Raw genomic sequence first — 24,060 nt, 5'->3', positions numbered from 1 at the left:
GCCGCCTTGCTCTGATGTCATGCCGTGTGTCAAAAAAGTTTCGCGACGGCGATCGGCCTCATCGGATTCTGCAGTCGAGCGCAGTTGCTCTCCACCGACTGCGCTGACCAAAAGCACGATGGGAAACGACTTGCTGACGACACAGCTTAATGCTCATTGGTTTAAACAGCCGTGATGTATTGATCTCTTTTTAAAATGTTTGATTTTAAAACTCTAATATCATGATTTTATGTGTATAAATTATGTGTGAATATTACTAAACTCTCTCACAGTGCGATCTCTCTATGGGTTATGTGATTGTTATCATATTTATAAAAATATATAAAAACAATAAAAATGATTGATACACGCATCCTTAAAATGAAAATAAATAACAAGTACTTTGGGTGTATTGTTGTTATGTCTCGTAGGTGTCTGATCCACTACGAGAACGGAGAACTGTCCGTCTTGCCTGCACTTTTTTCACTCCTCCCCTCACTGCAGCCGCCTACTCTCGCCTACATTTCAGGCGAGGCTAGACGCATCTCAAACAAGCCTAATATCTTTGCGAGGGAACGCAAAAGTTTTGCAAGGGAACGCAAAGTTTCTCGGGGGAACGCAAAAGATTTGAAAAAATAAAAATTCCTCCCATCCCATTTTTTTTTTTTCCACCAGCACATCAAATTTCCTCCCTTCCCAATTTTTTTTCCACCACCACGTCCCTTTAGGGGCTCCGTAATGTCCATTCGTTGTTCACCCCCCTGTTTATTCTGTAATGGTTTGCTCTGTTTTACTATTGGATTACCATAAGCACCTTTAAGAAATGATGCTCCCTTCAATATTGGCACATTTCCTTTAAGAAAGAAAGAAAGAAAGTTCTTGCAGTGCAGTTTTTGACTAAAGTTAATTTATTGTTTGTTTTTGATTGTGCAAGAACTTTCAGTAAACAACTGAAACCTGAATGAAGACCTGAATCAATTCTTTGCCCAAAAGGACAACAAAGGATTATTGCTACTTCATGCTTGTTATCATCAGGTGTCTTCAATAATGCTCATTCATCACTCAATCACTTAAGTATCTAATTAACTCTGCTTCAGTGTTACTTTAACAGCCTGCTGGTGGTTCCCATATAAACACTCAGCGGTGTTAATTTAACACCAAGGTTTTTACTTCACACACCCATATCAAAACCTGAATGCGTGAATTTATGGACAAATTCTCCACATCTGCAAATTAATATGTGAATTCATGCAACAAGAGTTGGACACTTGTAGAATATTGTCACACAAATGCATTGCTTTTCTTGGATATTTTTCTTGCTAAATCATAAATCCATAAAACACCTCCACTACGAGTCTCAAACACAGTTTTTTCACTAAGAATTTCCTGCTCTCTCAATTTTGTACCACATATCTGTGTGAAATGAGGAGTGAAAAAGTGATTTTGCACCTGTAGAGGCAGGGACGGGCACTGTTCAGAGACCAGAGGATTTTGGCCAATCAAAGGAGCTTATTTGAGCGTGTTGAGTGGGGCGACACGTGCGCATGCGCATTACTTTGTGTTTGATTTTGTGAATGAATGATCTATGCTGTTTGGCTATACTCATGTGCCAGTATTACAGAAATATTAAAGGCAAACTCTAGCATTATATCTTATCTGTTTGGTAACAATGACGACTCAGTTATGATCTATGACGTATTATTGAACAAAAGACACAGAATAGATGGACTGTTACTGTTTACAAACACTCAGACAGAACAGAGCTGTTTGTTTGTAATGCATAACAGTGACTGTAAAATATCTATTTTAGGTACAGGAGAGTCATATTTTGAGTTCTGATGTTTAGATTTGGGTTAGTTTTGTTACTTAGATCTGGCAACCCTGACATACCAGAATCACTTCACACAGCGGCTATAGGAGAGGAGCAGAACAGGCTTTATTTACACTTTATAAATTGTTTTGTACAGAAAAATTGAATAATTAAAGCAATGTAGATTTTACTTTTTTATTCATGTTTTATTACTGAATATATCGGTCCCTCGTTTGTTTTGATGTTTTGTGAATGTGTTGTGATGTTTTGTGGATGTGTTGCTGTCACGTAGATCAGTTCTGTCCTGCTGTCCTGTGTTGGGTCAGGTGACTTTATATTGGCATAATAATCACAGTCTGTATCTGTCACCTGATTGGTTGAGTGGGTGTGACCGGGGTTTGAATCAGGCTGCTGTTTGGTTACTGTGGTGTAAACAGCAGAGACTTCTGGGTGGTTGTTGAGGTGTGATTCAGGCGTCTGATTGGATGAAGATGTTACCGCGGCGACGTCACTGTTTGGAATCTCTTCATACATGCGGTCAGTCTGAAAAACAATCAATAATTTACTAGTTTATATAAACAATTTTCTCTGTTAATCAATAAACAATAATTTAACATGTATCTTCTACAGGTAAAGATTTGAACACCCACCTCTGTATTGTGCTGCACATTTTGCTGAAATAAAGCTGCATGAAAACAGAGAATCAATTCAAACACTAAAACAGAACTTAATATTAATAATAATAATAATAATAATAATCACAAACAAACTGTCACCTGTCCCACATTTCCTTTTCCTCTTTTTCAGGATGAGGCACGTTCCAGAACACAGAGTCAGAACCAGCAGAACCGAACCCAGACCGCCAGCAACAGAAAGCAGGTCTGAACAGGACATGATATTACATGATATGATATTACATAAACAACACACTACTGATTCTGATTATACTGTTAAATGAACAATAACAATCAAAAAATCAATATACCTGTAAATCATTTTTATTATAGTGTTATAAAATATTGTAATATATTGTAATTATAGTGTGTAACTGAAGTGAAACTGCAATGGTAAACCTCAGCTCAGAAGGAAACACTTCTGTTACGGTTGATGTCAAACCAAATTAACCACATGAATATGGGCCTTCAAATCCAAAATGAACTTATTCTGTGTGATCAAAGAGTTGCATCATGGGTAGTGTAGTTTGTGTACTCACTAGTGGTTGGCTGATGGAGTTCAACTGTAGTATTTCCTGTTGTTGTTCTTGTCGTTTCACTTTCAGTTTGATGAGACACTGACAGAGAAAAACACCAGTGACGTGTGAACAAGCCGCTCATGCAGTAAGATCATGAACACATAAACGAAGCTCCACATTCACACACACAAACCATTCACATCATGTAAATATGAATAGATGTTGTATATATATATTTTTTTATTCACAACATAGATTACTGTCTACTGAAAGCATTTTAATGTTCATTTTAAAGACACTTCCTTATCCAAAGCAACTTGCAAATGTTTAATAACAGGGAAAATCCCACTAGAGCAAATTTCTGTGGACTAAACCTTCAGTCTTTAATACCTTTAACACACATTTCATCTCAAAGGAAACATCTCTAACATACATAAATACATTAAAGTACATTTACATGCACAATATTCAAGAAATAAGAGTCATATAGTGTGACAGACTGATGAACTGACCTGATTGTGGATTCAGTTCTGTTGTGCTGAAAGACGACTGTGTTTTTGAAAAAGAGCTGATGGTTGAAACTTCAGTGGTGTTTTTATCTGAAGGGTCACAGGAAAGATGGAACTTAATGGATACAAAATTTCATTTAATCTCTATTTAATCACTCTGTTTCATGTCAGAAAAACACTTTAACCACAGTAAAATCACTGTAACGCACAGCTTGTAGTGGATCATTGCTGTATTTTACACTCAACACACTGAAATCTAAGCAGACAATCAACTCAACACAATGACATGAGTCAACTTACAAGATTATTGACATGGTCACTCACTCTCAGCTTGTTTCCATTCAGTTAATTTCTGATATTCACAAAATTAATCACTTACCCTGTTTAACCAGCAACAAAATCTCTGAATAGACATCAGTTAAAAAGATATCAAAAAAAAAAAAGAGTCCTCTTCACAGCACACCAGTATTGTCCTTCATCCTCTTTTCTCAGATCAGTGATGGTGACGGTGAAAACTCTGTTCGTCGTGTTGTCAGTCAGAGAGAATCTCTTGTCTTTATCTGGAGATCCTGATTTAACCATGATATTATTTGACAATAAAAAGTCCCCTTTACAAAAATACTTTGAATTTGATTCATATCCAGATTCATATGAGCATCTGATCTCAACTCTCTCTCCTCTGTGTCCTGTAACTGTATCTGCAGCTCCTACAACAACAGCTGAAACACAAATATCATTATATAGAGCTGTTATGTGTGAGTATGAGACATTAGCAGGCCAGAATAATAACTTACAAATATCATCAATATGAGTTTGATGATCATATTATAACCAAGTGATCATGTCAAACTGTGTGTAAAAGAGCTCAGAGTCTCAAACTCACCTGTACAGATGCTGGAAAAGAGCAGCAGAACGTCCCACATGATGAACTTTGACAAGAGTTTCACTAAAATAAAACGCCAAATTCTGTGTGACAAACGTTACTGTCGTTCTCTTCTGTACTGAGCAGCATAAGTAACTAAAATGAACATTTCCTTCCCCTTTTGTCTCTCTAACCACATCAGCTCTACATGACGTCTGTAATGGTTTACCAACTTACCAAACTTTATTGAATAGATAAGCAGTGTTGTACTCTTTGAGAAAAGGATGATCCACTTCATAATAAGGGGGGTTAGAGTATCTGTGACATTTATTCAGTATGTAAAATGTGAGTGTTTTACACAGCATTCCAGTCTTGTTGCTTATTTAATATTATTGTCAAGAACTGCTCTGAGACACAAAGGTTAAGGACCCAAACACAGTGTTTATTAAAAGGGTAATCCACAATCATAATCTACATCCAGGCAAAAGGTCATACAAAAACAAACAATCCAAACAATAGCCGAGTAAAGGGCTGAGGCAAAATGGCGAATCCATGGGAACAGGCAGAGAATCAAAAGAACCAGGACACAGGAGAAACAGGATACATAAGCACTTAGAAATGCAGTTAGACACATATAAGACTTAGCAAAGAATGACAGAGTTAACAACGTTTTAACAGACAGAGCTAATGAGGCTAATGAGTAACAGCTGTAGACAATCAGTGGTGATGAAACAGGGCAGAGGATTATGGGGGATGTAGTCTTTAATGGAATGGCAAAAGTCTGTGATAGAGTGCCCCCTGGTGGCACTCAAGTTCACTCCAGCTGGTGATTGCGATAATTATAACTGCACTACTGCTTTATATAACATATATTTGATTAGAAAGATGTTTTATGATTTGGTATAGCCCTCTCTCTTCAATCTGCTGCTCTCTGTGTCAAAGTTAATGAACAACATTGAACAACATCTCAATTAAGAAGAGACTTACACTTAATAGCCATCATACTCTGAGGGTACGTGAGGAGTTTCAGCACAGCTCCACCTAGTGTTGATAAATAATAATAGAAAATGTATATTTTGCCTATAACTTCAGAATAGTTTGACCTTCAATAGTTTGATATCAAGCTGAATGATATATAATTATCTCATACCAGCCATTTAGAATTTTGGAGTTATATTCTGTATTTTATGAACCCAATAAGATATTATTACAAATTTGATTTGTGTCATCAGCGTAATGTTCTATATGAGCCTGAGAAGATACAGAGGAGCCGCAGAGTGTTTTATGCAATATCTTGGAAACACTATTGCATTTTAGACTTAAACTTCATCACGTTCATGCTCTGATTCTCCCTGACACACTTGTTTAGCTGCTAATTTTGACTCTTTTGTGTTTTGCCCCATAATCACTGCTTGTAGCAAAACTTTACATTTTTACAATGTGTAATTTTATACATTTTATTAACTTTACTTTTAGTTGTAAATAACTTTTCTGGTTAGTAATATTATACACTTTATAAAATAGTTATAACAGTGAAGAAAAGTGTGTCAAAAATATTGATTCAGTAAAGAAATTTTACCAGATTTCATTTTTTACTTGGAACATCATTCACAATGTCTGTGGACAGTCTTTTTCTTGATCACTGAATATATCGGACCCTTGTTTGTTGTGATGTTTTGTGGATGTGTTGCTGTCACGTAGATCAGTTCTGTCCCGCTGTCCTGTGTTGGGTCAGGTGACTTTATATTGGCATAATAATCACAGTCTGAATCTGTCACCTGATTGGTCGAGTGGGTGTGACCGGGGTTTGAATCGGGCTGCTGTTTGGTTACTGTGGCGTAAACAGCAGAGACTTCTGGGTGGTTGTCGAGGTGTGATGCAGGCGTCTGATTGGACGAAGATGTTACCACGGCGACATCACTGTTGGGAATATCTTCATACATGCGGTCAGTCTGAAAAACAATCAATAATTTACTAGTTTACAAAGATAATACTCTCTATTGATCAATAAACAATCATTTCACATGTATTTCTGATCTTTTACAGGTAAAGATTTGAACACCCACCTCTGTATTGTGCTGCACATTTTGCTGAAATAAAGCTGAATAGAGCATGAATAGAGAAAAAAGACCAAGTCAAATCAATTCAAACACTAAAAACAGGACTTTTAAGTCACAAACAAACTGTTACCTGTCCCACATTTCCTTTTCCTCTTTTTCAGGATGAGGAACGTTCCAGAACACAGAGTCAGAACCAGCAGAACCGAACCCAGACCGCCAGCAACAGAAGACAGGTCTGAACGCATTGATAAACACATGATATTACATAAAACATCACACTGCTGATTCTGATTATACTGTTAAATGAACAATAACAAACTTACAACTGATATAAATCATGATTATTGTACTATTAAAGATATTGTAATTTTGGAAATATATAGTTGTTATATAGTGTAACTGAAGTGAAACTGCAATGGTAAACCTCAACTCTTCAGAAGAAAACACTTCTCTTTACGGTTGATGTCAAACTGAATTAACCACATGAAAGCTGATATGTGCATCATTTTATGATTATACAGGAGATAAAATGTGTCTCCACAAATGTTCAAAACAATTTGCTTTCAAAGAGTGATCATGTGATGTGAGTTGCATTATGGGTAGTTAGTGTGCTTACGAGTGTTTGGCTGATGGAGTTCAACTGTAGTATTTCCTGTTGTTGCTCTTGTTTCAGTTTCTGTTTGATGAGTCACTGACAGAGAGAAAAACACCAGTGACGTGTGAATGAGCCGCTCATGTGATAATATAATAACAAATAATAATAAACCCTGACAGTAGACCAAAAAATCACAAATTACATTGTTTGCTCTGTGCTGTTGCTGCATATGAACAACGGTTTTGTTTCTGTTCATAACACTGATTACTGATAATCACATTACATTAGTGCTCATTTAGAAGATGCTTTATTATCTGAACTGATACAGGGTCACTTTTGGATAAAAGTGTTTGTCAAATACATGAAAAACCCACGTGAAGTAATGCAGAAACTGTAAAAGAAAGAAACTAAAGAAAACAGGCTGTGAAATGACGTCAAACATTCAGTTGTTGTACATTTGATTGAAGTGTTGAGGAACAACTTGATCTCTGACTATTGAAGCTGCTGCCATTTTGTTTTGTTTTTTTTGCCAAGTTGGAGATTTGATGAAATTCAGACTTTCCAAGCTGGTGCAAGATTGAGGAAGACATGAACTATGCAGTGGGAACTAGTTGGAAACTCGTAATTACAGGAATTGCATCAAGATCATGAATGCAGCATTAGATTTGTGTATAGAAGCTTTGATATCTCTATATTCAGTATAATCAGACTAACTATTAACGTTTTATTGAAGTTATGACTTATGTATGCAAACACAGTAACTTCACATTAACAATATTTTCACCAAAATGCATGTGAGTGTAGATGTCTGCAGGTGTATTCAGTGTGTGTGTGTGTGTGAGTACAGGTACCTGTGCTGGTGTGTTCGGTGCTGGTGTGTTCAGTGCTGGTGTGTTTATTGCTGGTGTGTTCAGTGCTGGCGTGTTCAGTGCTGGTGTTTGTATGCGGACGAATGGTGGATGTTGAGATCTGGACAGGTTTTGGCCTCTGTGGAGCTGAGAAATGAGGAAGAGCCATCACACCATTCAAATTAAACAAATATATTCATAAAACAACAAACATGAATGATGAAGCAGATTGTTGTTTAATAATGAACATCAGGCACCTCTGATCACATTCAGCTGGATTTGTTTATATTCTCCCCATCCAGCGATACAGCCGTATGTTCCAGCATCTTCCATCTTCAGGTCACTGATGGTCACTGTAAATGATCTGGTCTTATGATCATCCTGCAGTGAGAATCTGGGTGAGGACTTTTTTCCATGAGATTGTAGTATAAGGACACTCTCTCTGTAAACTCCTTTGTAGAAGTATTTGTAAGAGTTTTCATATCCTCCTGGATAAGGGCAGTTAATGCTCACCGGTTCTCCCTCCGTTCCTCTCACTGTAATGTCCACAGACAGTGACCTGCTCACTGCACACACACACACACACACACACACACACACACACACACACACACACACACACACACACACACACACACACACACACACACAGAGGTTTGTTTTTGTGAATTGTGGGGACATTCCACAGGCGTAATGGTTTATATACTGTACAAACCGTACTTTCTATCGCCCACCAACCCTACACCTAAACCTACCCATCACAGGAAACTGTGCACATTTTTACTTTCTCAAGAAAACTCATTCTGTATGATTTATAAGCCTTTTGAAAAATGGGGACATGGGGTAATGTCCTCATAAGTCACCCTCTCCTTGTAATACCTATGTCATACCCATGTCATTATACAAATTTGTGTCCTGATGTCACAAAAATGTGCACACACACACACACTCACACACACACACACACACACTGCTTTACTCATGTAATGATAAAACACAACATAATAGCAGATAATAAACACTTTTATCAGAGATCTTGAGCTCTTACCCGTCAGCAGAAACACACAAACTGTCAGCGGAAACTTCATTTCTTCATCAGTTCAGATCAGAAAATCAGTCTGAAACTCTCAGCAGTTCCTCAAACAACTTTCTGAAACACAAATACCAATAATACTGCTCTCATCTATCAGTGGAGAATAAAATAATACATTAGTTTCTCATCTCATGTGTTGAGAACCAAACTCTACTGTTCACTGACTGTGTGTCTGTGACCAGGAAATTAGCTGTGAATTCATGAACCACAACCTGTTTCCTGTCCTCTCTGTTTCCATCTGTCTTTAACATGTTTGATTGCTTTCTGATGCCCTTTTGCTCCTTTTCTACTACTAAATTACATTTTTTTTTAAAATATATTAAAACATGTTAACATCGTCCACTTTTAAAGAAACAATCCTTGCCAAACTCTGATAGAAAAGGACAAATGAAAAAGCTTTGAGATGAATAATAAATGCTTTTTAGAGTTATTTTCTGTGGTAATCGACGGCATGGCAAAAACGCTGACATTTACAGAAAGTGTAAATAATATTTAATATATTATAATATATAATAACATTAAGATCACAATTTCTCCATCATATGAGCTCTGGGAGAAGAGTTGCATTGTGGGAAATGTAGTTTGTGTGTTCAGCTGAAGCATCAAAGCTCTTCCTGTGGCTGTAGTTTCACTTCTTGTTTGGCAAGTGTGTGTCACAGACATCTCAAAAGGCTTTTTAGTATTATGTTGATAAAGCTATCCATTAGCATTAGCATCTCAATGGCTGGATTTATATATTGATTTAATGAATTATCAGAATATGCAGCTGCTTTTGAAGTCATGAATGGAGAAAGATGCTCTCTGGCAGCAGATTATTGTAGTTACAACATCAACCAGCAGGAGTGAACAGATGAAACTAACCTGACAAACCTTGAACTGAACATCCATATACACATTAATAACTGCAGACATACATAACAGTAATAATGAAATAAAATACATGCTACACTTGCAATCCAGAATAACATGATTTAATTTGCCCATTAAACTGCAGAATGAAAGAATCTCATGAGACTTTCAGCTTAAAAAAAGAATACATTTATTTTATGATCCATATCCAGAATCAAATGTAAAACTGCCACATTAATGATGATTACAATAAAACACAAATGACCAAATAATCAAGTCATGAAGATGAATCTGATAATGAACAGACAAAACAAGCTTTATTATGACTCATGTTCAGTAAAACGATGAAAATGATGAGAAGGATGAAGATAATTTGGTAGCTATATATTATATTATATTATATTATATTATATTATATTATATTATATATGACAATAGTTTATGAACCACAGCTGTAAAATACAGTTATTTCTGTGTCTCTGTCCTCTGGATTACAGTGATGTCCAGTGTCTTTGATCTACAGTCACAGGAAACAAGAATTAGTGTAACGGAGGACACTGTAGACGAGCCGAACCCAAGTGCAGCTAATTAAAGATTATCCAGGACAAACAAGACAAGACAAGATGATGATTTGAACTAGACTTGATGATAATCTTAACATGAACCTAATGAATGAATCTAAACATGAAAATAAAAAATAAACATGAACTTGACGTGACGTGACGTGACGTGACTAAGAGACTCTTCAACAGCGGTTACAGGGAACAAAGCTCGACAAGAGAACAATGAAACATGAGGGCTATATATACAGAGAGACTAATGACTAACAATGAACACCTGTTCATAATCAAACCATGAAACCAATGAGAACATGACACATACACAAGGGAACCAATCAGAACAACACATGAACAGGGAAGCACATGACAGGATCACATGAGGAGCAAGAGAAACACATGACAGGAAACATGACTGTGACTAAACTTCAAAATAAAAGACCTGACAACAAGAACATGAAGCAAACGTGACAGTTAACAGAGAAAATAAATCTGTTTACAGTTTTAACACATGAATATAATAATTCACACACAATGTCTGAAAATCACTGCCATCACAGTCTCTGTTTCAGTGTCATTACACTGTTGAGCAATAAATAAAATCTGACTGTTTCAGTGAAACTGCTAACACAATTACTACTGTAAACCTTGAGTGAAATAAATAACCATAATCATCAGTTTCTGATCACTCACCTGTTCATAAAACACTGGATTAAACTCTACAGTGGAGGACGACAGCAGACCTGTGAAACAGATCAATGTTAGTCTTTCTTAGATACTCACTTCATCAGTTATTTTATAGTTCATAATTATAAGATCCTTTAATTTAGATACTCAAACATGTTATCCCAAACCCAACTCTTCAGTTTTTTGTTCCTCAAAATACTGAAAAATCAGATAAAAGGACTGTTTAGTGTAAAATATTACTTTTATTCTTCTTTTTCTTTCTCACAGCCACTATAATAAGTGGAACTGCTATCAGGAGTAAAACCAAAGCCTCCACAGTGACGATAATCACAACTGAAGCTGAAACATACAAGAGGAAACAGTCAGGAGAATCAGAATAGAAACTGGTTCACAGAACGATTAAATGAAAGACTTAAATGGAAAAAAAAAAGGAATATGAGGACTATTGAAAGTCATGTTGCCATGGCAACCATCTGTCTGACCTTTCACTTCCTGTTCTGATGGACGATGTGATGTAAAGTTCACTTCATGTGAGAGAAATATAGTCCAGAGAGACGTGTGTCAGGTGAAGACATCAGCAGTAAATGACAGACATATTATTAGTATTATTTATATTATTGTTATTTTAAGTAAAGGATATCACTGACAGATGAAGGTCAGAAGATGAACCTGCTGAAGAGATGATCTGATGGTCTGTGATCGTGATGCTGCTGGATTGTGGGTTTGTGTCTGATGTTCTCAGATAGGGCGGCGTGTTTGAAAATGAGCTGATAGTTTGATCTGAAGGAGAATAAAGACTGAGCTGTTATACTGACACATTAATGCACATAATCATGGATTTATTTGAAGAGAAACTTGAGCTGGAAGATTAATATTAAATATTAGGCACCTGGATAGAAGGTGGATGTTGAGATCTGGACAGGTTTTGGCCTCTGTGGAGCTGAGAAACAAGGTCACACCATACAAATGACACAAATACATTAATAATACAATCATTAACTACAGCATGAAGCATAAACATGAATGATGAAGCAGATTGTTTTATTGTTTTTGTTGTTGTTGTTTTGTTTTCAATGCATATCAGGTACCTCTGATCACATTCAGCTGGATTTGTTTATATTCTCCCCATCCAGCGATACAGCCGTACCGTCCAGCATCTTCCATCTTCAGGTCACTGATGGTCACTGTAAATGATCTGGTCTTATGATCATCCTGCAGTGAGAATCTGGGTGAGGACTTTTTTCCATGAGATTGTAGTATAATGACACTCTCTCTGTAAGCTCCTTTGAAGAAGTATTTGTAAGAGTTTTCATATCCTCCTGGATAAGGGCAGTTAATGCTCACTGGTTCTCCCTCCGTTCCACTCACTGTAATGTCCACAGACAGTGACCTGATCACTGCACAAACACACACACACACACACACACACACACACACACACACACACACACACACACGCACACACACACACACAGAGGTTTGTTTTTGTGAATTGTGGGGACATTCCACAGGCGTAATGGTTTATATACTGTACAAACGTACCCACCAACCTAAACCTACCCATCACAGGAAACTGTGCACATTTTTACTTTCTCAAAAAAACTCATTCTGTATGATTTATAAGCCTTTTGAAAAATGGGGACATGGGGTAATGTCCTCATAAGTCACCCTCTCCTTGTAATACCTATGTCATACCCATGTCATTATACAAATTTGTGTCCTGATGTCACAAACATGTGCACACACACACACACTCACACACACACACACACACACACACACACTGCTTTACTCATGTACACTGATAAATAAGCTATAATAATAGATAATAAACACTTTTATCAGAGATCTTGAGCTCTTACCCGTCAGCAGAAACACACAAACTGTCAGCGGGAATTTCATTTCTTTATCAGTTCAGTTCAGAGAATCAGTCTGAAACTCTCAGTAGTTCCTCAAACAACTTTCTGAAACGTAAATAACAATAATACTGTGCTCTTTTATTGGTGGAGAATAAATAATACGTTTGTTTCTTGTCTCACGTGTTGAGAGTCAAACTCTACTGTTCACTGACTGTGTGTCTGTGTTTGCGTGTGTTGTTAGTTGTGAAAACGCCTCTCAGTTTTGACCAGGAAATTAGCAGTGAATTCATGAGTCACAACCTGTTTCCTGTCCTCTCTGTTTCCATCTGTCTTTAACATGTTTGAGTGATTTCTGATGCCCTTTTGCTCTTTTTCTACTACTACATTACATAAAAAAAAAAAAAATAAAAAAAAACATGTTAATGTTAAGCATCCACTTTTAAAGAATCAATCCTTGCCAAAACTTGATTGAAAAGGACAAATGAAAAAGCATTGAGGTGAATAGAAAATGCTTTTTAGAGTTATTTTCTGCGGTAATCGACAGCATGGCAAAACACTGTTGTTTATAGAAACTGTAAATAATATTTTCTCTCAGCAGTTCCTCAAACGACTTTCTGAAACTCAAACACCCAATAATACTGCTCTCATCTATCAGAGAGTAAAATAACACATTTGTTTCTCATCTATCATATGTTGAGAGTCAAGTGTGTCTATGTGGTGTTAGGTGTGAAAACGCCTCTCAGTTTTGACCAGGGAATTATTCATGAACCACAACCTGTTTCCTGTCCTCTCTGTTTCCATCTGTCTTTAACATGTTTGAATGATTTCTGATGCCCTTTTGCTGCTTTTCTACTTTACTACTAAATTACATTTTGTACATTTCAACAGGTTAAGTACAAGCATAATTAACCACTTATGGAAAAATGTTAATAGTATACAGCTACTTTTGAATAGTCATCATGACGAAAGATGCTTTATGACAACAGATGCAGTTATGACATTTACCAGCAGGGGTGCACAGATGAAACTAACCTGACAAACCTTGAACCTCTGAATTTAACATCTGACCAGGAAATGCCATGTACAGATATATAGCATAAAATAAAATAAAATATATAAAATAAATAACAAAAAACTTGCATTACAAAATAATTGGTTTTGTGCCAGCCAGTATCAAGTCAACACACTTGAGGTAAGTGTAATCCATTTATTTCTATCCAAGATTTTGACTAAAGAGAGAAACAAAAAAAGAAAATTGACAAAGCAACTTACCCCAATGCAGTTGAACACTGTTTGTGTGTTTACTGACAGGCATCTTAGTTGACTACTAAGGCTATGTTCAGGCTGTCAGTCCAAATCCTATTTTTGTGCATATCCAATTGAAATCCGATCAGATTTAGCAAGTTTGAACGGCCAAAAATCTCATGAAATGCGATTTTTACAAATCAATTTCAAGGTACAATCATATGTGGTTTGAAATCCTATTCAAATTGCATTTCTGTAATCCATTTTGACCACTCTGATCGGATTTCTGATGGTTTATGTGACTTTCTCATGCCACGTAAAATGTAAACGTCAGACATTCTTATAGGGAACATGCTGAAAAGGTTGTGCTGATGCAAAGTGCCGGATCAGATTTGGACTGACTGTGAACGTAGCCTAAATCCCTTTAAGCAGGACCCTACAGGTGTTATCTAGGTGCAGTGACGAGAATACAACACTAGGGGTAGATACTCAGCTCAACAAAATGACAAAAATGGAAAGGGAAATTTCACTCTCTCAATAAACAAATATTCAACTCTAATTCCAACAGACAACTCAAAGAAAATTAATGATTAGAAGTTGACAGAAAGAGTATAAGTAAGAGATGAAGTGACCTGTTGAGGAGATCTGATGGTCTGTGATTCTGCTGGACGGATTCATTTCTGATTCACTCCTGACTGAAAATGAGCTGATCGTTGAAACTTCAGTGATCTTGTTAGCTGGTTAAAAACAAACAACAACAAAGATCAACCTGAATATGGTTGTTATTACACTTATACATTGGCACATTCATCTGAAAACTGCATTTATGAATTAAGCAGTACATATACTGTTATATAATAACTACAGATACATTTTTTTATGTCACATGAATCACTTAATAGGCTTTAATAGTTAACAGTATAATAATATTTAAATAAATATCATTGTTGTGGTTTATTTATTAATGGTGCTTGCCAAAGGCAAAGCATCATTATTGTTCTCCTGCATACTTATTATTATTATTAATGGTGCTTGCCAAAGGCAAAGCATCATTATTGTTCTCCTGCATACTTATTATTATTATTATTATTAATGGTGCTTGCCTCTGGCAAAGCATCAATTATTGTTCTCCTGCATACTTATTATTATTATTATTAATTAATGGTGCTTGCCAAAGGCAAAGCATCATTATTGTTCTTCTGCATACTTATTATTATTATTAATGGTGCTTGCCAAGGCAAAGCATCATTATTGTTCTTCTGCTACTTATTATTATATTAATGGTGCTTGCAAAGGCAAAGCATCTTATTGTTCTCCTGCATACTTATTATTATTAATGGTGCTTGCCAAAGGCAAAGCATCATTATTGTTCTCCTGCATACTTATTATTATTATTATTATTATTATTCTTCTTCTTCTGGACAAAACTTCGGCGCGTAACTTGTCCCGCAGTTTTTGTCCTAGACCCATGAATGAGGTGTCAAATCGACCGGCTCATTGAGGAGAGGTGTGCTATGACTTTTATAAGCGATTGGGTGTACGATGTTCGCCCGGCGGACGAAAAAGTAGCCGAAAAATCCCATTGACTTAACATTGCGACGAACTTTGACGAGTCATAGCTCCTAACAAGAATTTCGTAGAAACATGTGGGTTACCACGTTTGAAGAGGCTGACAGTCTCTGTCAGACCATACCTCAAAATGGGGTGTAAGTTGTACCCCTGGGGCACAAGAGCTGCCCAAAGTGGCCCCATAGACTTACTATGGTGAAGCCGTGCCCATAAAACAGTGTGTTTTTCCTACTATGGGAAATTACATAGGGATTTTGTATTGAACATAACTCTGGATCACAGTGTCATAGAGACAAGGGGGTGGGCTCATTTTACTCAGGCAACCAATCAGTCTCTCAGGATCATTGTGAAGCTATCAAGCCACGCCCTAGCAACCATATAGAGCACCATAGCAACAAGTTCCATAGACTTCCATTGAAAAAGATCAAAGGAATATCTTTGGATGGAAGTGTCATAGAAACATGAGGGTGGGCTCATTTAACTCGGTGCAGCATACGGCCAGTCACGAGTCACCTTCAAGACTTCATAGCCACGCCCTAGCAACCATTTAGAGCACCCTAGCAACCCAAAGCATAGAGGGATATCTTCAAATCTGAATATCATAGAGGCATGGTGGTTGGTTTATATCATTCATACTAGCAAGCAGCTTTGGAGTATCATCACTGGCAGCTGCTAAGCCACTCCCTAGCAACCAAATAGAGTACCCTAGCAACCATTTTGCAAGGCCTATTTCTCTGTATCAGAACATCGTAGAGACATGGGGGTTGGTTTATATTGGCAAGCAGCCTTTGGAGTATCATCATTGGCAGCTGCCAAGCCACTCCCTAGCAACCAAACAGAGTACCCTAGCAACCGTTTTGAAAGACCTATATCTCTGCATCAGAACATTGTAGAGACATGGCGGTTGGTTCTTTTTTACTCATGCTAGCAAACTGGACTTGCAACATGCTACACATGCTAGCAGTGAATAGCTACGTGCTAATAGCAATTAGCTTAGGTTTTATACATGACACAAACAAGTAAAAATGTGTTAGCATCATGCTAGTAGCATACTAATTGAGTTAGCATCATGCTAGTAGCATGCTAATCACGTTAGCATCATGCTAGCAAACATGCTAATCATGTTAGCATCTTGCCAAAATCACATTAGCAACATGCTAATCGTGTTAGCATCATGCTAGCAACATGCTAATTGTGTTAGCATCATGTTAGCAACATGCTAATTGTGTTAGCATCATGCAAGCAACATGCTAATTGTGTTAGCATCATGCTAGCAACATGCTAATTGTGTTAGCATCATCCTAGCAACATGCTAATCGTGTTACCATCATGCTAGCAACATGCTAATAATGTTAGCATCTTGTTAAAAACATGCTAGCAACATGTTAATCATGTTACCATCTTGCTAAAAACATGTTAGCAACATGGCAAGAATGCTAGCATCATGCTAGCAACATGCTAATCATGTTAGCATCTTGCTAAAAACATGCTAACAACATGCTAATTATGTTAGCATCATGCTAATCAAGAGTGCCGAGTATTGCCACTGCAAGCACCATTCACATTTTCTTCAGGAAATGTACATTCTAGTTATTATTATTATTATTCTTCTTCTTCTGGACAAAACTTCGGCGCGTAACTTGTCCCGCAGTTTTTGTCCTAGACCCATGAATGAGGTGTCAAATCGACCGGCTCATTGAGGAGAGGGTGTGCTATGACTTTTATAAGCGATTGGGTGTACGATGTTCGCCCGGCGGACGAAAAAGTAGCCGAAAAATCCCATTGACTTAACATTGCGACGAACTTTGACGAGTCATAGCTCCTAACAAGAATTTCGTAGAAACATGTGGGTTACCACGTTTGAAGAGGCTGACAGTCTCTGTCAGACCATACCTCAAAATGGGGTGTAAGTTGTACCCCTGGGGCACAAGAGCTGCCCAAAGTGGCCCCATAGACTTACTATGGTGAAGCCGTGCCCATAAAACAGTGTGTTTTTCCTACTATGGGAAATTACATAGGGATTTTGTATTGAACATAACTCTGGATCACAGTGTCATAGAGACAAGGGGGTGGGCTCATTTTACTCAGGCAACCAATCAGTCTCTCAGGATCATTGTGAAGCTATCAAGCCACGCCCTAGCAACCATATAGAGCACCATAGCAACAAGTTCCATAGACTTCCATTGAAAAAGATCAAAGATAGTCCTTTGGATAGAAGTGTCATAGGAACATGAGGGTGGGCTCATTTGACTCGGGAGAGCAAACGGCCAATCACGAATCACCTTAAGACTTCATAGCCACGCCCTAGCAACCATTTAGAGCACCCTAGCAACCCAAAGCATAGAGGGATATCTTCAAATCTGAATATCATAGAGGCATGGGGGTTGATTTATATCATTCATATTGGCAAGCAGCCTTTGGAGTATCATCACTGGCAGCTGCCAAGCCACTCCCTAGCAACCAAACAGAGTACCCTAGCAACCATTTAGCAAGACCTATATCTCTGCATCAGAACATCGTAGAGACATGGCGGTTGGCTCTTTTGACTCATGCTAGCAAACTGGACTTCCAACATGCTACACATGCTAGCAGTGAATAGCTACATGCTAATAGTGATTAGCTAAGTGCTAAAGTGTCTAAGAACATGCTAAGAACTCTATAAAAACACCATAGTAACCATCTGTGACAACTACCAACCACCCTAGTAACATCATAGCAACCACTCAGGTTACCATAGCAACTGCCTAGCAACCACTCATAACACCCTAGCAACCGCCTAGCAACACCTTAGCAACTGCCCCAAGTACCTTACCAACTGCCTAGCAACCGCCTAGCAACCATCCAGGTTACCATAGCAACCGCCTAGCAACCACTCCAGAACACCCTAGCAACCGCCTAGCAACACCTAAGCAACCGCCCCAAGTACCTTACCAACTGCCTAGCAACTGCCTAGCAACCGCCCAGGTTACCATAGCAACCGCCTAGCAACCACCCAGAACACCCTAGCAACCGCCTAGCAACACCTTAGCAACCGCCCCAAGTACCGTTTCCAACTGCCTAGCAACCGCCTAGCAACCACCCAGGTTACCATAGCAACCGCCTAGCAACCACTCAGAACACCCCTAGCAACCGCCTAGCAACACCTTAGCAACCACCCAAGTACCTTAGCAACTGCCTAGCAACAGCCTAGCAACCACCCAGGTTACCATAGCAACCACCTAGCAACCACCCAGAACACCCTAGCAACCGCCTAGCAACACCTTAGCAACCACCCCAAGTACCTTAGCAACTGACTAGCAACACCCTAGCAACCACCCAGGTTACATAGTAACCGCCTAGCAACCACCCAGAACACCTTAGCAATTGCCTAGAAACACCCTAGCAACCGAGTGCTGAATTTTGCCACTGCAAGCACCATTCACATTTTCTTCAGGAAATGTACATTCTAGTATTGTAATTACTATTCACCTGGACAAAACTTTGGCGCGTAACTCGTCCCGCACCGTTTGTCGTAGACCCATAAATGAGGTGTCAAATCGACCGGCTTAATGAGGAGAGGTGTGCTATGACTTTTCTAAGCGATCGGGTGTACGAAGTTTGCCCAGCGGACAAAAAATCAGCTGAAAAAAGTCCCATAGACTTAATATTGGGACAAAATCTGTGAGATCATCTTTGGATCAGAAGGTCATTATTATTATTAATGGTGCTTGCCTCTGGCAAAGCATCATTATTGTTCTCCTGCATACTTATTATTATTATTATTATTATTATTCTTCTTCTTCTGGACAAAAACTTCGGCGCGTAACTTGTCCCGCAGTTTTTGTCCTAGACCCATGAATGAGGTGTCAAATCGACCGGCTCATTGAGGAGAGGTGTGCTATGACTTTTATAAGCGATAGGCCCAACGATGTTCGCACAGGGGGCGAAAAATCGGCCAAAAAAGTCCCATTGACTTTCAATGGCGGAATGTTCAGAAATTTGAATCTCAACTGTCACTTTCTCACACACGCACACACACGCAGGGCCTTAGAACCCTTTCTCTCACTCACTCACATCTCTCACTATTGATCACAGTGTCATAGAGACAAGGGGGCGGGCTCATTTCACTCAGGCAACCAATCAGTCTCTCAGGATCAATGTGAAGCTATCAAGCCACGCCCTAGCAACCATATAGAGCACCATAGCAACAGGTTCCATAGACTTCCATTCAAAAAGATCAAAGATATTCCTTTGGATAGAAGTGTCATAGGAACATGAGGGTGGGCTCATTTGACTCGGGACAGCAAACGGCCAATCACGAATCACCTTCAAGACTTTATAGCCACGCCCTAGCAACTATTTAGAGCACCCTAGCAACCCAAAGCATAGAGGGATATCTTCAAATCTCAATATCATAGAGGCATGGGGGTTGATTTATATCATTCATACTGGCAAGCAGGCTTTGGAGTATCATCACTGGCAGCTGCCAAGCCACTCCCTAGCAACCAAACAGAGTACCCTAGCAACCGTTTAGCAAGACCTATATCTCTGCATCAGAGCATCGTAGGGACATGGCGGTTGGCTTATATTGGCAAGCAGCCTTTGCTGTATCATCATTGGCAGCTGCTAAGCCACTCCCTAGCAACCAAACAGAGTACCCTAGCAACCGTTTAGCAAGACCTATATCTCTGCATCAGAGCATCGTAGAGACATGGCGGTTGGCTCTTTTGACTCATGCTAGCAAACTAGACTTCCAACATGCTACACATGCTAGCAGTGAATAGCTACATGCTAATAGTGATTAGCTAAGTGCTAAAGTGTCTAAGAACATGCTAAGAACTCTATAAAAACACCATAGTAACCATCTGTGACAACTACCAACCACCTAGTAACATCATAGCAACCACTCAGGTTACCATAGCAACTGCCTAGCAACCACTCATAACACCCTAGCAACCACCTAGCAACACCTTAGCAACTGCCCCAAGTACCTTACCAACTGCCTAGCAACCGCCTAGCAACCATCCAGGTTACCATAGCAACCGCCTAGCAACCGCCTAGCAACACCTTAGCAACCGCCCCAAGTACCTTACCAACTGCCTAGCAACTGCCTAGCAACCACCCAGGTTACCATAGCAACCGCCTAGCAACCACCCAGAACACCCTAGCAACCGCCTAGCAACACCTTAGCAACCACCCCAAGTACCTTAGCAACTGCCTAGCAACCACCCAGGTTACCATAGCAACCGCCTAGCAACCACCCAGAACACCCTAGCAACCGCCTAGCAACACCTTAGCAACCACCCCAAGTACCTTAGCAACTGCCTAGCAACACCCTAGCAACCACCCAGGTTACCATAGCAACCACCCAGAACACCTTAGCAATTGCCTAGAAGCACGCTAGCAACCGAGTGCTGAGTTTTGCCATTGCAAGCACCATTCACATTTTCTTCAGGAAATGTACATTCTAGTTAATGGTGCTTGCCTCTGGCAAAGCATCATTATTGTTCTCCTGCATACTTATTATTATTATTATTATTATTATTCTTCTTCTTCTGGACAAAAACTTCGGCGCGTAACTTGTCCCGCAGTTTTTGTCCTAGACCCATGAATGAGGTGTCAAATCGACCGGCTCATTGAGGAGAGGTGTGCTATGACTTTTATAAGCGATCGGCCCAACGATGTTCGCACAGGGGGCGAAAAAGCAGCCAAAAAAGTCCCATTGACTTTCAATGGCGGAATGTTCAGAAATTTGAATCTCAACTGTCACTTTCTCACACACGCACACACACGCAGGGCCTTAGAACCCTTTCTCTCACTCACTCACATCTCTCACTATTGATCACAGTGTCATAGAGACAAGGGGGCGGGCTCATTTCACTCAGGCAACCAATCAGTCTCTCAGGATCAATGTGAAGCTATCAAGCCACGCCCTAGCAACCATATAGAGCACCATAGCAACAGGTTCCATAGACTTCCATTCAAAAAGGTCAAAGATAGTCCTTTGGATAGAAGTGTCATAGGAACATGAGGGTGGGCTCATTTGACTCGGGACAGCAAACGGCCAATCACGAATCACCTTCAAGACTTCATAGCCACGCCCTAGCAACCATTTAGAGCACCCTAGCAACCCAAAGCATAGAGGGATATCTTTAAATCTCAATATCATAGAGGCATGGGGGTTGATTTATATCATTCATACTGGCAAGCAGCCTTTGGAGTATCATCATTGGCAGCTGCTAAGCCACTCCCTAGCAACCAAATAGAGTACCCTAGCAACCATTTTGCAAGGCCTATTTCTCTGTATCAGAACATCGTAGAGACATGGGGGTTGGTTTATATTGGCAAGCAGCCTTTGAAGTATCATCATTGGCAGCTGCCAAGCCACTCCCTAGCAACCAAATAGAGTACCCTAGCAACCGTTTTGCAAGGCCTATTTCTCTGCAACAGAGCATCGCAGAGACATGGCGGTTGGCTCTTTTGCCTCATGCTAGCAAACTGGACTTCCAACATGCTACACATGCTAGCAGTGAATAGCTACATGCTAATAGTGATTAGCTAAATGCTAAAGTGGGCTAAGAACATGCTAAGAACTCTATAAAAACACTAAAGTAACCATCTGTGACAACTACCAACCACCTAGTAACATCATAGCAACCACCCAGGTTACCATAGCAACTGCCTAGCAACCACCCATAACACCCTAGCAACCGCCTAGCAACACCGTAGCAACAGCCCCAAGTACCTAACCAACTGCCTAGCAACACCCTAGCAACCACCCAGGTTACCATAGCAACCGCCTAGCAACCACCCAGAACACCCTAGCAACCGCCTAGCAACACCGTAGCAACTGCCCCAAGTACCTTAGCAACTGCCTAGCAACACCCTAGCAACCACCCAGGTTACCATAGCAACCGCCTAGCAACCACCCAGAACACCCTAGCAACCGCCTAGCAACACCTTAGCAACCACCCCAAGTACCTTAGCAACTGCCTAGCAACACCCTAGCAACCACCCAGGTTACCATAGCAACCGCCTAGCAACCACCCAGAACACCCTAGCAACCGCCTAGCAACACCTTAGCAACCACCCCAAGTACCTTAGCAACTGCCTAGCAACACCCTAGCAACCACCCAGGTTACCATAGCAACCGACTAGCAACCACCCAGAACACCTTAGCAATTGCCTAGAAACACCCTAGCAACCGAGTGCCGAGTTTTGCCACTGCAAGCACCATTCACATTTTCTTCAGGAAATGTACATTCTAGTTATTATTATTATTATTATTCTTCTTCTGGACAAAAACTTCGGCGCGTAACTTGTCCCGCAGTTTTTGTCCTAGACCCATGAATGAGGTGTCAAATCGACCGGCTCATTGAGGAGAGGTGTGCTATGACTTTTATAAGCGATCGGCCCAACGATGTTCGCACAGGGGGCGAAAAAGCGGCCAAAAAAGTCCCATTGACTTTCAATGGCGGAATGTTCAGAAATTTGAATTTCAACTGTCACTTTCTCACACACGCACACACACGCAGGGCCTTAGAACCCTTTCTGTCACTCACTCACATCTCTCACTATTGATCACAGTGTCATAGAGACAAGGGGGCGGGCTCATTTCACTCAGGCAACCAATCAGTCTCTCAGGATCAATGTGAAGCTATCAAGCCACGCCCTAGCAACCATATAGAGCACCATAGCAACAGGTTCCATAGACTTCCATTCAAAAAGATCAAAGATATTCCTTTGGATAGAAGTGTCATAGGAACATGAGGGTGGGCTCATTTGACTCAGGACAGCAAACGGCCAATCACGAATCACCTTCAAGACTTCATAGCCACGCCCTAGCAACCATTTAGAGCACCCTAGCAACCCAAAGCACAGAGGGATATCTTCAAATCTGAATATCATAGAGGCATGGGGGTTGGTTTATATCATTCATACTAGCAAGCAGCCTTTGGAGTATCATCATTGGTAGCTGCCAAGCCACTCCCTAGCAACCAAATAGAGTACCCTAGCAACCGTTTTGCAAGACCTATATCTCTGCATCAGAACATCGTAGAGACATGGCGGTTGGCTTATATTGGCAAGCAGCCTTTGGTGTATCATCATTGGCAGCTGCTAAGCCACTCCCTAGCAACCAAACAGAGTACCCTAGCAACCGTTTAGCAAGACCTATATCTCTGCATCAGAGCATCGTAGAGACATGGCGGTTGGCTCTTTTGACTCATGCTAGCAAACTGGACTTCCAACATGCTACACAAGCTAGCAGTGAATAGCTACATGCTAATAGTGATTAGCTAAGTGCTAAAGTGTCTAAGAACATGCTAAGAACTCTATAAAAACACCATAGTAACCATCTGTGACAAC

The 24,060-nt window shown here is 39.7% G+C and overlaps 2 protein-coding genes across 9 annotated transcripts in view; both read right to left on the bottom strand.

Annotated features, from left to right (window-relative positions):
- Window positions 1-4,551, bottom strand: part of LOC127523967 (CMRF35-like molecule 5) — a 67,819-nt gene extending 63,268 nt beyond the window's left edge. Inside the window, exon 1 of the mRNA XM_051915219.1 lies at window positions 4,374-4,551. Within this exon, the coding sequence (XP_051771179.1) occupies window positions 4,374-4,413 (40 nt within the window). The 5' untranslated portion in view covers window positions 4,414-4,551. The remainder of the gene's footprint in view (window positions 1-4,373) is intronic.
- The window catches only part of LOC127523958 (transcription initiation factor TFIID subunit 1-like), an 86,268-nt gene extending 72,816 nt beyond the window's left edge, over window positions 1-13,452 (bottom strand). Inside the window, exons 1-8 of one of the 8 annotated variants that reach the window (XM_051915203.1) lie at window positions 8,904-9,146; window positions 8,369-8,421; window positions 8,113-8,236; window positions 7,859-8,002; window positions 7,029-7,103; window positions 6,543-6,647; window positions 2,440-2,474; window positions 1,899-2,332 (exon numbers count right to left, since the gene is read on the bottom strand). In XM_051915203.1, the coding sequence (XP_051771163.1) occupies window positions 1,985-2,332; window positions 2,440-2,474; window positions 6,543-6,647; window positions 7,029-7,103; window positions 7,859-8,002; window positions 8,113-8,236; window positions 8,369-8,421; window positions 8,904-8,943 (924 nt within the window). In that variant the 5' untranslated portion in view covers window positions 8,944-9,146 and the 3' untranslated portion in view covers window positions 1,899-1,984. Of the gene's footprint in view, window positions 1-1,898; window positions 2,333-2,439; window positions 2,475-4,773; window positions 6,305-6,418; window positions 6,454-6,542; window positions 6,648-7,028; window positions 7,104-7,858; window positions 8,003-8,112; window positions 8,422-8,903; window positions 9,147-10,087; window positions 10,315-11,047; window positions 11,098-11,281; window positions 11,381-11,523; window positions 11,566-11,710; window positions 11,822-11,930; window positions 11,982-12,129; window positions 12,439-12,903 lie in introns of those variants that run through there. The other 7 variants (XM_051915205.1, XM_051915200.1, XM_051915201.1 and 4 more) reach the window with 7 other exon arrangements.
- Between the last annotated feature and the right edge of the window lie 10,608 nt (window positions 13,453-24,060).

This window comes from Ctenopharyngodon idella, chromosome 12 (assembly GCF_019924925.1).
Source record: "Ctenopharyngodon idella isolate HZGC_01 chromosome 12, HZGC01, whole genome shotgun sequence".
NCBI lineage: Eukaryota > Metazoa > Chordata > Actinopteri > Cypriniformes > Xenocyprididae > Ctenopharyngodon > Ctenopharyngodon idella.
The sequence above is the reverse complement of the archived record's forward strand: the minus strand, read 5'-3'. Positions and strand labels throughout refer to the sequence as shown.